The 20,827-nt window shown below is 34.8% G+C and overlaps 1 protein-coding gene across 4 annotated transcripts in view; it reads left to right on the plus strand.

The window, feature by feature from the left end:
• The window catches only part of AFG1L (AFG1 like ATPase), a 221,398-nt gene that overhangs the window by 163,704 nt on the left and 36,867 nt on the right, over positions 1-20,827 (plus strand). For all 4 annotated transcript variants that reach the window (XM_074187295.1, XM_074187294.1, XM_074187292.1 and 1 more), the window contains 3 exons: positions 3,475-3,557; positions 16,521-16,591; positions 16,848-16,948. In XM_074187295.1, the coding sequence (XP_074043396.1) occupies positions 3,475-3,557; positions 16,521-16,591; positions 16,848-16,948 (255 nt within the window). The remainder of the gene's footprint in view (positions 1-3,474; positions 3,558-16,520; positions 16,592-16,847; positions 16,949-20,827) is intronic.

Below are 20,827 nucleotides of genomic sequence, written 5' to 3' on the forward strand. Positions count from 1 at the left end.
GGGACCATTTTACAATTTAGATAGAACTTTAAGTACCTTAAATTGAATATCATAACAACTTTGTGAGTTAGATAGAGGATAAAGATAAACTAAGTTCCTGTGAGAATGTTTGAAGGATAGTAAGGATTCTGTTGGAAGTTTTGTTTACTGACTATTAATAACACATGGATTCCATCAAAAGCACATACAAAGCATCCTAGATGCCAAGCATTGCTCTGGGTGCTGGAGATTTAAAGACCAAGAAGCAGTCCCTATCCTTGATGATCTTTCATCATATCAGAGCATGGCAGGAGATAGGACAGCATCTGTACAGATGCTGAAGTTATACATCCAAATACATATAAAGTCATTTGAACAGGAACAGAAATAGTCAAGTTCAGGTGAGCTTTGGACATGTTGAGTTTGGACATCTCATGTTAGAAATATCCAGTTGGTGATGTAGAGCATATAGCATTTAACCTTTGTATTTTATGCAGGAGGAAAAGTCTTGTGAAAGGTTATATTTAAGGGAAGTTTTGATGAAAGTTAGAGATGGAGAGGTCTGGCATTTGCTACTTTTGTGTCCTTGGGCAAGTCGGTTATTCTTATCTTTCTCTAAGGGCATCAAACTAAGATAAACTAGCTCTTATGATCTTACTGTCCATGGGAATGGATGTGATAGAGAATGTAGAACAATTTCTGAAATTAAGGAAGTCCAAATGAATTTTATTCATTTTAGCCTATTAAAAAGTAGAAAATATGCAAGATTTTTGGAAGCTGGAGACTTGGGTTCAAATTCTGTCTTTTCTACTTATTTTCTTTGTGACCTGGAGCAAGATATTTGACTTAAAAAAAAAAGAATTCTTGTTTTACAAAGAGCTTTTAAATGTTAAAAGATTTTAATTTAAACCTTTCCTGCAGGCACTAGTAAGTAGTTTTCTGTTGTAATTCTCTACAATATTCACTATATTCTTTTATGTTCTGTGACTGGATAGTCAAATTATTAAAGTTGGATAAAATTATAATTTACAAAATGATTATTTCTAATATGTTTTTGAATAAGTGGAAATATACCTGTAATATCATATTGAAAATATAAACTCTAAAAGTACTTTAGATGATGGATTTATCCTTAAAGCTTACCTTTGAAAGTCAAAGCCTTTCTTCTGCTTATATACCAATGAGAGTACATTAACCTGTTCTTCCTTCTCATTTCCAACTTCCCTAATTACATTTTCAGATTGTGTAATTGTATTTGTCCTTTGTATACATAAATATACAAACTAGTTCAAAAATAAATTCAGTTTGGTTGCTGATTAATTTTATGCATTTGAATTGGATGAGATAAAAGGTCACAGGTCTTATAAATATCCCTGGGAATTAAAGAAGGAGGGGTATTCATGTTAGGAAGACTAAACGAAGTGGATAATATCTGAATATTTGTGGTTCATAGCTCCAAAAAATATAGAAACCTGGAGTGAGTATTATGGTTGTGACAATTAAGAACTAGCATCTAAGGACTGTAGTTACAGTTCCTTTGCAGCTGATTAGGTATTCCTTGGTGGTGATTAGTGAATGTAAGAATGCAATCATTTTGTAGAGTTTAATCACTCTGACGATAGAGAAGTTAGTTACTCAGAAAAAAAAAAGTGGAAGCTTATATAACTTTCATTGGCCTTGTTTTTGTTAATACCAAAAGGGAAAAGGAAGGAAAGTTTTTCTTAAATGGAATACAGTGAGTAAAGTATATAAAAATTAATTTATAGTGTTTTTAAAAATTAGATACAGGAAAATAAATTATGTGTATTCAGTTTTCCTTCATTATACTTTGTACATTCTCTAATATTTATCAAGGATATATATAATTAGAAAAGGAAGACCGGGCATGTAGTGAAAGCAAAGGATACCAGATGAACAAATCAAGTACTGCCCTACTACCTACAAAATTGAAGACTTAAGGGATCCCCACTATGTTGGGGAGAACATCTGTGGAGGATCGCCTGAACAAGAATTGTGTAGGACTAGAGGATGTGGATGAGGTACAATCTGTTATCAATGGAGAGAAAATCTACATCAGTGAAATCATAAGTCAATTTATATAGGAAAGTAATATTAACCCATCCCCTTGACTTAAAAACATTAAACTTATATATGAAATGACCACACTGTATGGGGCTCATTCACCTTCATCCCTGGGAGAACAAACAGCATCTATGGTCATAGACATGGCTGGAGCTGGGGATTGCAGCATTCCCTGAGGTCCAGGCTATTGAGGGGAATAAATGGACCAAAAAAATCAAGAGAAGAGAGATGCATTTCTAGAAATTGGAGAAAGAATTTGCATTACAGAAATTTTAGAATATCTGGGAGAAAAGGTGTTAGAAGTAAAACTAGTCTCTACATCATCCCCTGGAGCCTTAATTTAGCACCTGTTTCCACAAGCTGGAGTAAAAAAACCTGTCTTTGAATCCTGTCAGATCATGTATGTAAAGTGTTTTGTAGATAGACAAATAGACAGACAAATAGATAGACAGGCAGACGGAAAGATAGATAGATCGATAGATAGATGGATCGATAGATAGATAGATAGATAGATAGATAGATAGATAGATAGACAGACAGACAGATGGATAGATATAGACAGGTGGACAGAGAAGATAGACAGTCAGACAGATAGATATAGACAGATTAACAAATGGACATACAGATTTAAACAGATGGGTGGATAGATTAATAAATAAATAGATACGGATAGACAGATAGATATGGATGGACAGACAGAGAGACAGAAAAAAACAGATGGATGGACAGACAAACAGATAAATAGATAATTAAGTGCTGGTTGTGTGCCAAACTGTGCTAAGTATTGGGGAGCCTATGAAATACAAGCAAATAAGGCTATTCTTTCCCTCAAGTAGCTTACCTTCTAATGGAAGAAAGATAATTCTTGCAATATAAATGTTTGGCATTATTGTTCTCACCATCATCTTAGGTAAGTTGCTTAACCACTCTGTGCTTCTGTAGATTGGTCTGGATGCTCTTTAAGGTTCATTCCAGACCCAAAAGTGTGTGATTTCTTTGGCCTACACCTCTTTTTGTCTCTTCCTTGATTGTAGCAGAAGGGTGAGATTGTGTTCTTGTGATCCTCTAACCTTGCATTGTACCATGAAATGCATTTTCCCATAAACAAAGATCATCAGACTCGCCTCTATTCACAAAAAGTGCTTAATCAGTAGTGTAGCTGAAATAATGAATACTCACTATAGTTTTTGTCTTTATTACTACAGAAGGCTCTGTTCTGCTGTTTTACATGGCAATGTTTTACTTTTTAGTTACTGCTCCAATTTCATGTGTTTTAATGAAATTCTTTTGTTTTCTGCTTATATACCTAGGTTATTTTCGCATGATAAGCAAGTTTATATACCTCCCAAAAGGAAATAATTATTGCTTTTTATAAGAGCTTGTTTTAACCAAGTGATTTCATTTGTTTTGTAGGAATATTGCAACACGATTCAGTTGGATTCTGGAATAGATTATCGGAAAAGGAAACTTCCTGGGGCTGGAAAACTCTACTACCTGTAAGTTGGGATCTCCCTAGCCCCCCTCCCCCCATATTTAGTATCCAATAACTCATTAAGAAACATAGAAAACATAGAATGTGAAAGATCTTTTTTTCTTTGCCCTATGAGCCTTCTTAAACATCAACATTATCTTTAATAAACTGTTTTTCTCCATCATACACATTTGACTCATTTGTAATGTAACATTAAATTAAACCTAATTAGTTTTTTGGGGAGGTGTGGTGACAGATGGTTAGAAAATAATGAGTATCCTCTCATAAGAGATTGTGTTAATAAAAGAATATCTTTATTGTATTAAAGTAATTAATTATTTGCAGAAATAGTCTGACAAGTGTTCATTTAGTGTTGTATTTTCCTGTGTGCAGTTTCAAAAAAAAACTGTTTCATTTTGATAGATGATCTGTTTGTATTTACCATTTTTAATTTATTTCTTCATTTATTCTCCTTTAAGAAGAAAGAATTGATAGAGAATACATTCACAAATACAACTGGTAATATTTTGTCTGATAAAGACAGTTATTCCTGGGTAGAAATAATTTGTAATTACAAACAAGTTCAGCAAGAAACTAGTGTCATAATACCTTCAACAAATAAGCAGTACTTCCTAAAAGTGTCATTTGTAAGAAACTTAAAAACACTATATGAGTGTAAGGTCTTAATTTTACTACTTTCTACAATGCTCAGCACATGGTTAGTCCTAAAGAAATGATTCTCTCTCACTTATCTATGACTTAAACAAAAACTATATTTATAATCATTGAAATTTTGATGACTGTATCCATATGACAAATTATGTAAAAGTCATTTCTGTTAACCCTTGTAAAAAGTAGATTACTTTTTTCCAAGCAGAATTTTTCAGTTTCATTCAGTAAATTTAAGTGACTACTGCTGGAAATTGGAGCCATAAAGACTAAAATTCTACCAGGAGGAAAACATATAACCACCATTTTATCTCATACTCCAGTGGAAATAGCCTAGAACCCTGAACCCCAGAACTTTTGGAATAGCAGTTCCTCAATCCCTACCAAGTCAGCATTTTCAACCTCTAATCTGATTAATGTAGCCATAATTTGAGGGAAGGCAATCCCTCTGGAGAAGGGACCACCATCCTTGCCATCAACTGCTCCAGGACCTGGGGAAGTTGGCTGTGCCTTCTCCCAGATGATTAATCCTGCTTTCAGCAGAAAGTCCCCATAGTCATCATCCAGGGAAGTCAACCCTGTACAAGACAGGATTTGGCAGCTGCTTCCACAGATTCTGCAGCCCTTGCCTCCTCTTGTATTCACAGCTATGAAGACTCAGAAACGAAACCACTCCAGACCTTAGCACTATAGAATGGGTTCAACATCAGAAACAAATATTGTTTTATTCATGGAAATTATTAATTATGGACATTAAAGAAGTATTAACATCTTGCTGTTGCTACAGCCTAAAAATCACTTAGCCTTTCCATTTGGCCCATAATTGAAACTTTCTTTATGTATTGCTCCTACATCAGAATGTGAGCTCCTTGAGAACTGGGGCTGTTTGTATCCTGTCTGATCATTCTTCAGTGTCCTTTGTTGGACCTTGATCCAGTCGTATCTTCTAACTGTGGATATCCCACAAGGACATGAGATGAGGAAGAAAAATATTAAACATGGAATGTAGCTAGTAAAAATATCCAAGGTTTCTGTATTTCACAGGAACAGGTTCATGGATATGGAGAATTTCACATCAGGTTGTTTTTTATTTTTATTTTGGTTTTTGGTGCTCTGCTTTGCTAAATTTTTTTCTCTTCCTCTTTTTTTATTATTAAACAATTTTTTGTTATAAAGAATGGATTACTGAAAGAGGGAAGAAGAGAGACATGAGGGGAAATATATATATGCATATATATATAAATAAACAAAAGATATTAACGTTTATTTTGAAAAACAATAATATGGAAGTTTGGAAGAAAAATGAGTTTTTGGGAAAAGATCTTTTATATAAGTTGAGTTAGTTCATAACATCTGGTTCATAATATCCCATAGGTTCTTCTTCATATGAGAATTTTAAATACCAAAAAAATAATTTGTATTTTATCCTAGGGAACCACTTAACTAGAAAAATTACATGCTTTGTGGATAGTTTTGTGGCTATTATCTTATGATGTAGTTGAAAGAGCTCTTTCTAGAATCAGAAAGACGAGTCTTAAATCCCTGACTCTGCCTCTCACTTGTTTTATGACATTGGGCAAGTAATTTCCTCTTCATAGGTCCTTAGTTTTCTCATCTGTGAAATAAAGGATCCTAACTAAATGTCTTTAGACCTCTTTCAGCTTTAAATTCTATTATCCAAATCCAATATATATATATATATATATATATATATATATATATATATATATATATATATATATATATACACATACATATATACATACACATACACACACATATTTTGCAAGGCAAATGGGGTTAAGTGACTTGCCCAAGGCCACACAGCTAGATAATTATTAAGTGTTTGAGACGGGATTTGAACCCAGGTACTCCTGACTCCAGGGCTGGTGCTTTATCCACTGCGCCACCTAGCTGCCCCCCCAGTTTATTTTTAAAGGAAGAAGTCCTTCCTATAATCTGGGACATTTTATTGAGCCATCTTACATTAAAGATAGGGCTTTTATCTTCACTGAATTTAGAGCTTCTTCAATTCAATCTTATTTTTAAAAAACACACAAATGTTACTAAGGTTCTACTATTCTTTATTGTTTTACTATCACCATTATTAGATAGCCTTTCACATTCATTCTATCATACTATAATAAACCACACACACACACACACACACACACACACACACACACACATAGCAGATAAGAGAATGATGAGATCATATAATTATTCCCAAGTGGGTCTGCTTTCTCTTGAAGAGTTTTATTTTGTTTTGGTTGTGATTTTTTTCATTTAATAATATTTTACTTTTTCACATATAGTTTTCATTTTTTGTAAGATTTTGAGTTATAAATTTCTCTTCCTCCTCTTGAAGAGTTTGTTAAGAAAAAAGTCTTCACTATTTGAAATCAAGAAAGACTTTTTTTAACTGCTTGTATTTATGGCTCTAAAAATCTAAACTTCATCAGCATTTTAGCCTAATTCAATTAGAAGTCTGTGTTTCCTATGTAGCATACTTGGAATTTTTTATTATGCTAGTGAAATCCTTTTTTTTTAAAAAAAAGCAAAAACCTTTTGCCTTTGTGAGGTGGTGTACTTTTTCTCAGGATTGGTTTTCAGATAGAGGCAAGATGTCAACCACAAGAAAAATGCCTAAACTAGAGGACTTAGGACAAGAGATTTCCAGCATTCTTCCCATCTCTAATATAGGGTCCTGTACCTTTTTATGTATGTTTTATGAGGAAATTGGAATCTACTTATGACCTATATTGTTTTCTTATATTAGCAACTCAAATTTTCTAGCACTTCATGTAAGTTTGCTAAAACAAAAGATCCCATATCCCAATCAGATTTAAAATTGGTCTTTTATAAATTCCCTGATATTTAGTCATTGTAATCAGCCAAATAAATTATTCTACCAACTAAGACATCCCATGTACCACCCATGGAACTGAAAAAGATCCATTAGTCTGGGAGTCCTATTCCCTGATCTGGCCCAATCAGGTGTTCTGTGTTGATACAGACTCTACTGGTGGTGCCCTACTTTTCATGCCATTAAATTTCAGCTTTGCAACTTTTCTCTTTCTAAAACCCAAAGACTCTGCCCAATGGTGTTGGGTATAATGCCCTCAGATCACTATCTGACATTGTTTATGATCAGAACTACAATGTTATCTGATTGACTTCAAATTTCTAATAGTTTGAAGCGTATAAAAAGCAAGATGGCATGATGTCATAGTGAATATCAAAGCCACCCTCAAAGCCAGGAAGACAGATTCAAGCACCATAGCTGACTTGTAATGCCTTTGTGTCCCGAGACAAGCCACTGAACCCCTTCAGTTCCCAAGTAGCTCTCAGACTAGAAAGTGTTGACTTGCATTGGTAGAGTTTTCATATCTTGGAGTCCTGTTTACCAAATTAAGCATTACTCAACATGAGAAATGTATCTGATCTATATTCTTCATCTCTCCTCATTCAATAGATGTGTATAGTAAATTTAAGGAAAGAATTTGAAGTGCAGATATGGTTCTTCAGAAATTTTTCTTATCGGTGGTTGGAAATATTGAGCATTTGCTCTACATAACAAGTATGATATTACCATTGCCATACTCTACCTACCTTCTTCCACCAAAAATGTTAACTGACTGATAGAGTTAGAGACCATGGCATATTCCACTTTTCAATATCAGCTTCCCCCCAGCATTCCCATCTTGCTTATACTTGACTAGTTCATTCAGTCCTATGCTTACTTCCTATAGTTCCCCTTTACCCTCTCCCCTCAGTGACAGGCACCCCTCATTCTCAAAGGAAGGAGCATACTCCTGAATATGGATTATCTATCCATTGTGTATAAGGAATAGAAAAACTTTTTTTCCCATACTTCTATTTTATTTTGGGGGGGGGGTGTCTGTAGAATGAATATAATCATACTTAAACTTTATCAACTTAATAAAGAAATAAATGTATTATTAACTTATAAATTCAATGAGGGCAAATATCTGTAGTCCTTTTTTGTAGATATCTTAGCATGTAGTATAATCTAGGCATCTACTAAACAGTAACTGTTCATTTATGGCTCATTTAGGTTTTGGAGCTCATGGTGAGTTTTCAGGACTGTCTTACAAGAACAATCAACTCAATGAAAATAGGCATCTGGATGAACATTTGGCTAGTATTTATGAGTCTGTAAGTGCTTGAACAGAACAAGTTAGTGTCCATTGAATAATATGGAGTGAGCAAAGCCCAAGATCCTGTTGAAAGTGACAATGATTTCAATTTGAGCAACATTGAACATGCAAGATTGAGGAGCTCCTAGGTATCATATACCAAAGGACACATTTTGTGGAATCATTGCATCTACATTATGAGACATTTCATTCTGAAATGAAGATTTTTATATCATTCTGGAAATACTAAGACCTAGGTGGTGGCAGTGGATAGAAGGCTGAGCCTAGAATCAGGAAGACCTGCATTCATATATGGACTCAGACACTTAGTAGCTTTGTGATCCTGATCAAGTCATTTAAATTGTTTGCCTTAATTTCCTCATCTGTAAAATGAGCTGGAAAAATATATGGCAAACCATTCCAGTATCTTTGCCAGGAAAATCTCAAATGGGATTACAAAGAGTCAAACACAATTGAAAATGACTAAACAGGGGCGGCTAGTTGGCGCAGTGGACAGAGCACTGGCATTGGAATCAGTAGTACCTGAGTTCAAATCCGGGCTCAGACACTTAATAATTACCTAGCTGTGTGGCCTTGGGCAAGCCACTTAACCCCATTGCCTAGCAAAAAAAGCAAAAAAAAATATGACTAAACAACAGTAACAATTCTTGTGCATTTAGGCTGAACCTTTGAATTGTACTATTTTGAATTACTGAAAATTTCACATAAAGAAAAATTGATTTTGACTTTAAAATTCATGCTGAATTTACAAATCTATGAACGTGCTGAAAAAAGAGAGTGTTCATTGGATATGTAGTTTGAGATATCTGAAAGGCAGTGTGAGATGTGAGGCAGGATAAATATATTTGAGAATTGTCAGCATTTTGATGATAATTAAATCCATAGGACCTGATGACTTTACCAAGCAGAGTAATATATAGAGAGAAGAGAACAGGGTCCAGGACACCCTGGATCCCTGAAGGGTGTGATCTGGATGAGGATCCAACAAAGAAGATTGAGAAGCAGTCAGATGTGTAGGGGAAGGACTGGGATAGAGTGATATTCCAAAATCCCATAAAGAGGAGAGTATTGTCAAAGAGGAAAAGATGAACTGCATTAAATGATCAAAGAGAATGAGAATTGAAAAAAAAGCCATTGGAGGAGGAGGAAGAGGAGAAAAGGAAGAAGCAGAGTCAAATTTACCAAAGAATAGAGCTGATCTTCACAAATGGGATAAAAGGACTAAGAGAAGCAATGCAGAGGCAAATGTAGGGTTTCTAGGGACTCATAACTAAGGAAACCTCTACTTAAGAAAAAGAAATGTCTGTTTTGCAAGGTTGGTGCAAGATATCTTGGGAATGGTAAATAGTGAAATCCCTTTCATACCCCAAGGTATATCTCACTTACCCCTTACAGGCTTCTACCTTAACATCCATACTTGTAGAGCAGCAAGTCTAGGAGAGAGTAAAAATATCACTAGCTTTAGCACTAGTGGTAGTCCTTTAGTAAAAGTTTTGTTATCTTTTCTAGTATACATTCTCCAGTATCCACTCCCAGACAGAATTGAGGCAAAAACACTGTAAGCTATGCCAACCAAGCCAATTTGTGATTAGAGTTAAGGGGAATGAGAAATCTGTGCTCTATAAATGTTTGTTTCTATAGTTTTAACTTATTAAAACCTTCCTTTAGTGACCATGTAAAATTTTCTTTTGAAATATTTAAACTTGCCATGGCAAAACTAATGGGAAAAAAACCTCCCCTTCCTACTCCTTGAGATGATGTCATCCCAGGTCATGATCCCAAAAAGAGCTAGTAGAGTTGGGACTCTAGAAAATAGAAAATCTCAAAATCCAAAAATGAGATTAGATTTGAATAGTGATCACCAGTGTAGTTTCCTTAATTAAAAAAAAAAATCTGTTTTTTTAAATATCATTTTCACTTCTTTTAGAAAGACTTTATTTATTTTGAGTTGTATAATTTTTTCCCTCCCCCCCCACCCCCCACAGAAGACAGTCTGTTAGTCTTTACATTGTTTCCTTGGTATACATTGATCTAAGTTGAATGTGATGAGAAAGAAATCATATCCTTAAGGAAAAAAATATAAGAGATAGTAAAATTACATAAAAAGAATGTTTTTTTTTAATTAAAGGTAATAATTAGTCTTTGGTCTTTGTTCAAACTCCACAATTCTTTCTCTGGATACCAATGATATTTTCCATCTCAGATGGCTCAAAATTGTACCTGACTGTTGTACTGATGAGATGAGCAAGTCCATCAATATTGATCATCACCCCCATGTTGCTGTTAGGGTGTACAATGTTTTTCTGGTTCTGCTCATCTCGCTCAGCATCAGTTCATGCAAATCCCTCCAGGCTTCACTGAATTCACATATATATTAAGTATATACTAATATGTATTATGTGGGCAGCTAGCTTACACAGTGTTTAGAGTGCTGGATCTAGGGACAGGGGGACTCATCTTCCTGAGTGCAAATCTGGCCTCAGACACTTGCTAGCTGTGTGACCCTAGCCAAGTCACTTAACTCTGTTTGCTACAGTTTCCTCATCTGTAAAATGAGCTGGAAAAGGAAATAACAAACTACCTTAGGATCTTTGCCAAAAAAAACCCCAAATGGGGTCAGAGCCCAGACATATTTAAAGTTTAAAAAAGTGCTTTGCATATATTACCTCTTGGTTCTCACAACCTTGTGAGACAGTGCTCTTGTCCTCACAAATATAGTATCTTTGTGGAAGTAGGCAATAAGAGAGCTCTTCCTGATTCCAAATCCAATACATGATCTATTCAGTCATTCTGCTTCACCATGACAAAACAGACTCCCTTTCAAAGTCCACTAAATTCAGCTCTTAATCATTGAAAATTCAGTTTTGAATTCAGTTCAGTTGTCGCAAAACTTTTAAAATATCTAATTGATTTACATCTACTGATTCGTGCTTTGTCACAAGTATTCTTGTCCCTTCAAAAAACTTAGATCATTCAAGTTTTATTTCCCTTTATCAAAAAAGATTTCCTTTTTGCCTTGCTTAAGTTTCACTAAATACTCAAGTAACCTACTTAAAGAAGTTAGGAGTTAGGGTCACTATTATGTCTAAATGGAATAGGTAACCATCTATGTAGTAATGGTACCCAATACTCCCATCAAAAATCTTTCCTCAAATTCAGACTGAAATTCTAGAATTAAAGTTTAATTCCTTTAGTTTGTTTTTTTTTTAGGTTTTTGCAAGGCAAATGGGGTTAAGTGGCTTGCCCAAGGCCACACAACTAGGTAATTATTAAGTGTCTGAGACTGGATTTGAACCCAGGTACTCCTGACTCCAGAGCCGGTGCTTTATCCACTGTGCCACCTAGCTGCCTTTAGTTTTTTTCCCTACAGCCCAAGCAAACTGAGTTTCTCTCTTTCTCACATGTGGCCTCCTAGTTCGGGTCTCTGTGACTTTGTTTTGGCCCTTACCTTTGCTGCAATTCACCCCCTCTTCACTCAAGCATGAGGTCTTTCCTGATTCCCAATGATTGATGCTGTTCCTCCTGACATGTATTTTTAATTTGTTTTATACACATATATTGTGATCTCTCCTGATCAAAACTCTTTGAGAATGAAGATTATTTCACTTTTTTGTATGATTCCCAGAATTTAGTATAATGCCACATAGTAAAGCACTTAATAAATGCTTGTTAATTGACTTGCTGACTAACTTGTTAAAATGGAGAGAACTTGTTATCTGTCATTAACACCTTAATAAAAATAAAGGATGTAAAGAAAAGAGAATGGAAAATTGAGAGGACCTCCAAGCCAAGAAGAGAGGGGGGGGGGGATTAAAAAGCCTAAGAATTTGCCCAGTTCACAACTTTACCTGGAGTTTTCTCTAGCATTAGCCCAAAATGTATTTCAGCATTTTTATGAGAAATTAAACATTTAATATAAAAAATTACCAATGGATAGTGCTAGAATTCAAAGTACTCACAAAACATATGGCTCTGTATTGGCTACTATCTTACAAATCACTTCAGACTTCGTGCTTTTTGTTGTTGTTGTTTTTTTAGATTTTTGCAAGGCAAACTGGGTTAAGTGGCTTGCCCAAGGCCACACAGCTAGGTAATTATTAAGTGTCTGAGACTGGATTTGAACCCAGGTACTCCTGACTCCAGGGTCAGTGTTTTGTCCACTATTCCACGTAGCTACCCCTACTTCAAGTGTGTTCTTAATTCTTGTTACCTACTGCCATCAAATGTGTCTTTAGCCGGGTGAAGCTTGCACACTACTTCTCAGAAATTTTTTAGATACAAAAAGGATTACAAAGGAAGCCAAGTAATTTGAAATACAATTATTAAAACATTTTTTAAAAACATGGAACCTTGGTCAAGAATCTTTACTCAAGGGCATTTTCTATACCACCAATTGGAATTGTGTTGGGGAAGAGTCAGAAGGCAATTTTTAGATGAAAGAAAGACCTTTAGAAATTATTTTCCCATACCAGATGCTCTCTCCCAAGTCTCAGTTTAGAATATTGAAATTTGAAAATGAAGTTTATGCTTTACTCCTGCTAGCCCAGTTACTCAGACACTTTTTTTTTTTGCTAGGCAATGTGGTTAAGTGGCTTGCCCAAGGCCACACAGCCAGGTAATTAGTGTCTGAGGCCTGATTTGAACTCAGGTACTCCTGACTCCAGGGTTGGTGCTCTATCCACTGCGCCACCTAGCTGCCCCTCAGACACTTTTTAACATCTAGATCTGAATTCAGATACTCAGATATTTAGTAGTTGAGTGAACAGAAACAAACCACTTATCTTCTGTGTATCTCAGTTTCATCATCTGTAAAATGGGAGTCACAGCATTTATACTATTTACTTCACATGGTTGTCATGAAGAAAGCATTTTGTAATTGGAAGCTTATTAGTATTCATAGTGCATAGTACACACTAAATAAAGGTTGTTGAATTAGAACTTGGCAGTTCATAAAAGGGCTCTGAAAGGCATTCACCTCAAAAATAACTCTAAAGAAAGACATTGGAGCTGGTAGTATCTTTGAAGAATGTAAAATGTTATTTCATCAATAATTTTGCCTTCTCAAATTTAAAATAAAATACTGTATTTTTATTACTTATAGACTGAGCAAAATAATAGATTTCCAACTATATTGGACAATATTCTAAAGCTGCCTATAAAATGGAGCTATAAATATTCTTTGTAAATAAATAAGCCTCAATGATGTTTTTATAAATAAATGAGATTCTGCCATTGACAAATCATGATGCTATATCATTTTGTAATATAACTTCTTTTCCCACATTCATAGACCTTAGAAATCTGTTTGTGATTTTTTGCATATTTGTTAAAAATCACAAAATTATTTACTAATAAGCATAATTTATATGCACATTTATTAATATGTTTGGCTTCAAATCAGAAAGCATTATATTGAAAACCAAATTTCAGAGGATTGAAATTACTTGAAACACGATCTGGAAAGTAATGTAGTAGTGACAAATGTCATATATTGAAGTTCTCACTATCTAGTTTTAACATTGAGCTGAAGTTCACTTCCCCCCCCCCAACTCTCATTTCTTAAAGTGAAATTTAATAATGACACATTACAGAAATGATTTTCTAGCATAATGAGTTTTACCAAAATAGAGCTATCCTTATCCCTTCTCTTTGGATATCTCCCCCCCGCCCCACCCCTTTGGAATCTCTTTGGAATCTGCCTGAGCCAGAACTCTTTTGTGAGAACTACTCCCTTCCTTTCTTAGGTGAGATTTTTTTAAACCATAGATCCTAAAGCTACACTGACACTTTTGGAACACGTGTATTTGTGAATTTATGCATACACATAAACACATGTTTGTGTACATGTTTTATACATGTTTATACATTATCCATATATATATATATCGGTGTATATAATAATGCACCCATATATTTATATATAGATGATATCTCTATATATTTATACCTATGTTTATATGTGCATATAGAAATGTATATATGTAAATACATACATATTTTGAATCCAGAGTAAAGCTGGCATTTATTGTTATTATTATTAAAGCCTAGGCAAGAAGGTAAAATTTAATATGGATACATATAATGTTTTGAACTTAAACTTTTAAAAGTCATTTTCACAGGTACAAGGTATGGACTAAGCATTGACTAGACAATTCATCTGGGAATAACTCTCAGAATTTTAATTGCTTGCTTAATATGAGACAAAAGTATAATATGGCAACCCCTAAAAAAAGCTCAGCACAATAATGGGCTACATTATGATCCTTTACTTTGGACAAAGGATGGTTGGAGTGTTCTGTCCAGTTCTGGGTGCCACATTTTAAGAATGATTTTGATTAACTAAAGTGCATCCAGGATTCACTGTGCCATATAAAGATCTACTGAAGGAACTAGGGAAACAGAAGGGTGGAAAGGAGGGACACAAGAGGTTTCTTCAAATATGTAAAAATCTGTCCCATGGAAGAGGAATTGGACTTCTTTTGCTTGTCTCCAAATGACAGAACGAGTAGTAGTGAGCGGGAGACTCAAAACAGCAAAGTTTTTGCTCAATATAAAGAAAAACTTCTGAGAGCTATCCAAAAATGGAATCAGCTGTTCACAGAGATGTTCCCCCCTCACTCGTTGTATTTCGACTTGATAAATATGACATAGAGGGAATTCTTTTGAGGTTAGAATAGATGATCTACAAGATCCCTTCTGACTGAGATTCTATAATTCATATTCTGTGAATTCTCAGAAAATACAAATACACCAATCTATTGAAACCTATGATTGATTCTTGTTCTTGGTCCTTAATATTGTCCCATATTATTCCATTATTAAAAATCTAATTGTTCTCATTCCTTTTTTAAAATTGTAGCTTCATTATTACTCCATGTAAATATCATTACTGGTACAAGATTCAAAAAATCAAAGTTCACTTTCAACAAAATCATCCTCCTCATTTTTAGGAATGACTTTCTGAGGCATTATCAAGAGTAGGCAGCACCTTATATTTGAAAGATCTTATTGGGAAAGTATTTGTCTTTGCAGAGTTTTCAGATCTGGGGTTAAAAAGTCTGCCATCCCATAATTATCTTAAAGGAGAAATTAGGTTAGCTTTAGTTTAGGCTTCATTTTTGGTTCCCTGAATGTGGGTGAGAGAATTCTGTGATGGGAACTATCAGTAGGGCATCTAGAATTGAGCTTAATTGCATTTTACACCTAGAGAAGACTGAAATGTGTGGAAAAAAGTAAACATATTGTAAGGTCATTCTGTATATGTCTGCATATAGAGTGGAAGCAAACTTGAGTTTTCACTTGTGAAGTCCTTTATGCAAGACATTATTTCTTTTGCAGATCAACTGTATCGAGTACATTAGTTTATCAGTCCTTTTTAAAAAAGAAAGTGAGAGCAAAAGAGGCCACAGCACTATCACATTTATATGTTTGGGATCTTTAAACCATATGGTGGTTTCTAATTAGAATACAAAAGATTTCATGATGAGACAGATTTCAAACTAGTTCCAATGACAGCAGATGAACCAAAAGTTTAGTTAAATTTTCAAGCAGGAAATTTTGAGAGAGAATGTGTGGTCTATAATTGTCCTTTTCCTACACCCCTGAAAGAAGTCTGATAAAGTTATTGATGTGCAGATCAGGTTGGTATTTGAAAGCTAGTAATTTAATTCTGGAAATGTTTGATCAGCATAGTCAGTCAGCTTGACTTGAATTTTTTTAAAAGCAGCTTCAATATTTAATTTCACATGTACCCTCTCAGTAGAGATTTCAAAGGATACTTCTCTAGATGCTTGACTGCCTTGTCTGTTTGCTCTTGTTTTGCATGTAACAGAGAGCCCGAAGCCTTTTTTCTCATTGTGTACACATAGTATTAATGGATTTACTCTGCCTGTATCTCCTCATTACTGGAAACAGCCAGAAGCACAGAAGTCTTTCAGTGTATGCAAATAAGGCAGAATCATCTACCTGAGAGTTAATATTCTCTGCTTTTAAGTGTATTCGAAATCTAATGTTTGTATTTAGAGCATAACATCCTGTTCTCCTTTTTTATGGGCAAAAAGCTAAGCGGGCTCAGGCAGCTGTTTGATGTTGGCTTCAAGTGTTATTAATTTCATATTCTATTATTCTTTTCACTGTAGCACAAGTGAAGCTGATGTGGAGGCTGTCATGGATAAGTTGTTTGATGAGCTGGCTCAAAAACAAAATGATTGTACGTAAGTTAATTTCTCTTGAAAGAGAATACATTTAGAACACAATGCCCAATCTCCACTGACCAATTAATAAGTTCCATTGCTGTATATGGGTTGATGCCACACTCAAGTGGCAGTCATTGTATCAGCATTTTGTCTAATTTATGTGTTGAATCATGTGCTATTATTCATCAAGCTATGCATTTCCTATCTGTAAGAGATGAATTTTATAGTAATTATCCAGACAAGATTGAGTCTTTGTTCATGTTCCCATAGTAACTAGACCAAGGATTCTAAAAGTGCAAGGCAGAGAGCTGAGACTGAATAAAGCTTGTGGAACCATTGCAGACTGCACATTTGAAGAGCTGTGTGACAAAGTGAGTACCCAGTCAAATCTAGACTCATTGGCCTTTTCACATTTTAAAAATACTTGATATTTTCCTTTCAACCTGTATCACATTTAAAAATACTGTGAGCAAAGTCTGAATTAATTTTAAAGGTCTTTACAAAGCAGGGGGAGCTTCCTGTTTTGGACTCATATCCATACAAAAAATTTACATTTGGAGGGCTTCAAAGCACACTTTGAAATGTAGAAATGCATGTCAAATGATCTTGAGGAACAAAAAGATCTTTTGAGTTTTCATATTCTCTTCAAAAGTCAGATCAAACTAAGGTTTTACATAAAATTTTGAGGTGAGATTAGTATTTGAAAGCATGAATAAAAATTGGAACTAACCATCCAGGAGAACCAGACCAGGTAAGCTTCTTCATTCAGCATCCTCATTGCCTTCCTCTTTAGACCTGAGATCCTAAGAAAGTCCCTTTTACTGAATTGTTTTTAAATTTTTTCAAGGCAATTGGGTTAAGTTACTTGTTCAAGGTCACTTAAATATTAGGTGTCTGAGATCAGATTTAAACTCAGGCCCTTCTAACTCTAGGATGGGTGCCCTATTCACTGTACCACCTAGCTGCCCCCATTTCACTGAATTGTGACAGGTTACTTATTATTAATTATTATTATTAAACTATTATTAAATAATAGCAATAGCAATAATAATAGCTAACTTTTTTATCTGGTGCTTATATTGCACCAGGTAGTGTGTTAAGCATTTTATAATTGTTATCTCATTTAATCCTCACAACAAGCCTGGGAGATAGGTGCTATTATTTACACCCATATTACAGATGAGGAAATTGAGGCAGACAGCAATTTAGTAGTAAGTATGAGGCTGGATCTGAACTCAAATCGTCCTGACTCCAGGCCCACCCATTCTATCCACTGCACCACATATCTGCATCAGTTAACTAAGCCGCCGCCCCCCCCGTGTTTCTCATGGGCAAGTGCTCAGGCTTTTACTTTGTAAACTACCCCATATACACAGTAGAAGTTCAGTGGCCTTATTTGTTTAAAGTTGAGAATTACATACTTGAAATTGTATGTAACCTTTAAATAGATTTGAACCAACCATACCAAACAGAAGTTTGCTGTTAGGTAATCATAAAGGAATAATTCTTCCATGGAAGAGGAGGGAAAGCCTTAGTTCACACCTGTTAATTATTTTATAAAGAATTTCTTTAATCTGCTCTGATTTATTCTCTTTTTACCTTCTATAAATGAGGTGACTTTTGAGCCATACAGCACAATTTACTCCACAGGTGCTGTTACAGAACTAGTAAGCCAGGGCAACGTAAACAATTTGCTACCATGAACTTGAAGACCCATAGCCTCCACTCTCCCATGTTTTAATTGCAGAATGAAGAAGGTATCAAGCTTTTCAGGTCCTCAGACACGATGGTTACATAATTTTGCATTTCCATTAATCAGATGTGCCATTCTGGCTCTTGAGACCTCTCCTTGAAAAAACACACTGAATCCCTGAATAGTCTTATGCTCCTGGGGAAAACTACCAGAGCCTTTGTTTAGCTATTGACTGATGGCTTCATTCATGAAATAAACTGTAAACAAGTGAGTTTATATCTAGAAGATGAAGCTCCTTCTGCTACCATTAAAAAAAAAAACTGGGGAGAGTGAAAGCTGATAGAATCTCCCTGTAATAAGGTAGAGAAAGTCTCATTAGTCAGGTAGTGATTCTTGTCTAAGAGAATATGTGATTCATTAGTCCAGTGATGAGCCATGATTTCCTTTTTATAAGATATTTTATTTATATAATTGAGGCCTAAGAACTTGAGTTAGTCATTATTCCCTAATCAGCTAAAGAAATATTCTGGACCTGGGCATAGAATAACCTCCCCCAAGAGCACTATTTGTCACAATTTTAAATGAGTAGGATTTGAAGTTCTCCATCAAATTCAATTACTCCCCCTTTTTTGTTCTTAGGGGGAGGAGGGGAAATGAGAATAAATGAATCGGATTACTACCACATTAGCTTTGTTCCTCCTTTGTAGTTTAGTTTATTCTAAAACCTCATACTTTTCTAATCTTGAAACTAAATAATTAAATCTTTAAAATTAAAAATTTCAATTTGTATTTGTAACTGAATGATATTCAGATTTTGCTACTTGACTTGGCCTAGAAACCTGTAGATATTCTTCAGCTCTATGTTTTACAAAGTATATATTTTTGCCAGTATCAGAACACATATAAATTTTTATTTTCCCTTTCATCATTGACCAATCAGAACTTTGTGATAATATGCATAAAATATGTAAGGATCACATTGTCTGATGATGTACTTTGGCTATTCACTTAAATTTAAAAATTAGGAGCTTATTAAAATTAAATAATTTGTATACTTTTGCTCTGGAAACTGGGTGTAGATGGGGGCTCTGGTTATTCTCTTCTTGGAATTAGCTGTTCCTATAGCAGCAACTCAGTATTTAACATAGTAATTGAAAGTATGGATGACAGAATATTAGAAACTATTGACTTTCTACTTTTTCAGATGTTAAAAAAATCCTCTTTTTTAGCTAATTTTTTTCCCCTAGGAGATAGATTAATGATGTATACAAATCATTTTTGTGTCCAAAAAGTTTAGCAAATACATAAAAGCAAACTTCAGTATCACAAAAACTCATATAATCCTCTCACTCCACTAATATGTAATATGTCACAATTTTATTTAACTTATGTTTATTTTTAATGTAAAGAATTCAAAATAAAAATTGGAATCAATAAAAATTCAAATGGATGGTAAAAATTTTAATTAAAAAAAAGATGATTATAGATCCTGTAGTTGAATCTCATTAGGATATAAGGCTTAGTCAGAAAAAAATAGTTTCTTACTTTTCTCTTCTTAATCATCAACAGATGAGGAAAATATTCCTCTTAAATCTCTTGAATCTCTGAGTCTTGCCTCTGAAGATACATTGAGATCCAACAGATGAAAGTGTAGCAATAGCTGAACAGAATGGTTACTGGGGCATCATAGATCAGACTGGCTTGTAACGATGGTATTGAACAAAGTGTGTAACATGGTCAGTGATTCTAAGACTTCAGGATGTCTGGAAACTTGGATGGGAAAAAAAGTTATTCCTGAATTTTCCCTAGCCTCTAACTATAATTTAGAATTTCCTCCAGTTATTTAAAAACATCATTCCAGGAAGGAATCCATAGACTTCACCTGACTGCTGGAGGGATCCATGACTTAAAAACAGGTTAAGAAACCCCTGATTTAGGCAGAAAGGCCGGGGAAGAATTGTGAGTGATAAACTTATGGTATTAGGGCTTTGGGGTTTTTCCAATACCTGTCTTTGTTGTGATAACCTTGGGGTGTCCACAAGTGATCTTGACACTTGTTCTTATTCAGGGACATGAAAGATAAATTAAACAATTATTTAGATCTTCTGACTCCCTGCCAATTTGTACCAGCTAAGGTAACTCATATTTCCCCTCTCTATCCCTTGGTGATCTTGCCATAATATCCTTATTTCACCTCCCTTCCCAAGTGGACCAAACTTGGCTTTTTGGTTCCTTTACCTAAGGGATGAACCAGATGCATTGAGTATACTATTGTTCCTGCCAGGCTCCTTACCTGTCCTCTTTCTGAGTCTCTCCCCCAATGGAGACAGTATGGGTTCTTTCTAAGCATGTGCACCTCAGTACATGCCTCTGAATTTGGTCACAGTTGTCAGTCCCTGATGGTCGAGAAAGAGAGTCTAGATTGTGGTTCCAGTTCTGTGATTTGGGTCAAGCCTCTTAATTATGAGTCTTGGTGACATAAGAGATTGGGTTTTGGGGTTCCTTCAGATTTTGAAAATCCATCGTTCTGTGCAAATAGTTTAACCAGTGTTTGGAG

The sequence above is a fragment of the Macrotis lagotis genome, chromosome 5 (assembly GCF_037893015.1).
Source record: "Macrotis lagotis isolate mMagLag1 chromosome 5, bilby.v1.9.chrom.fasta, whole genome shotgun sequence".
Classification (NCBI taxonomy): Eukaryota; Metazoa; Chordata; class Mammalia; order Peramelemorphia; family Peramelidae; genus Macrotis; species Macrotis lagotis.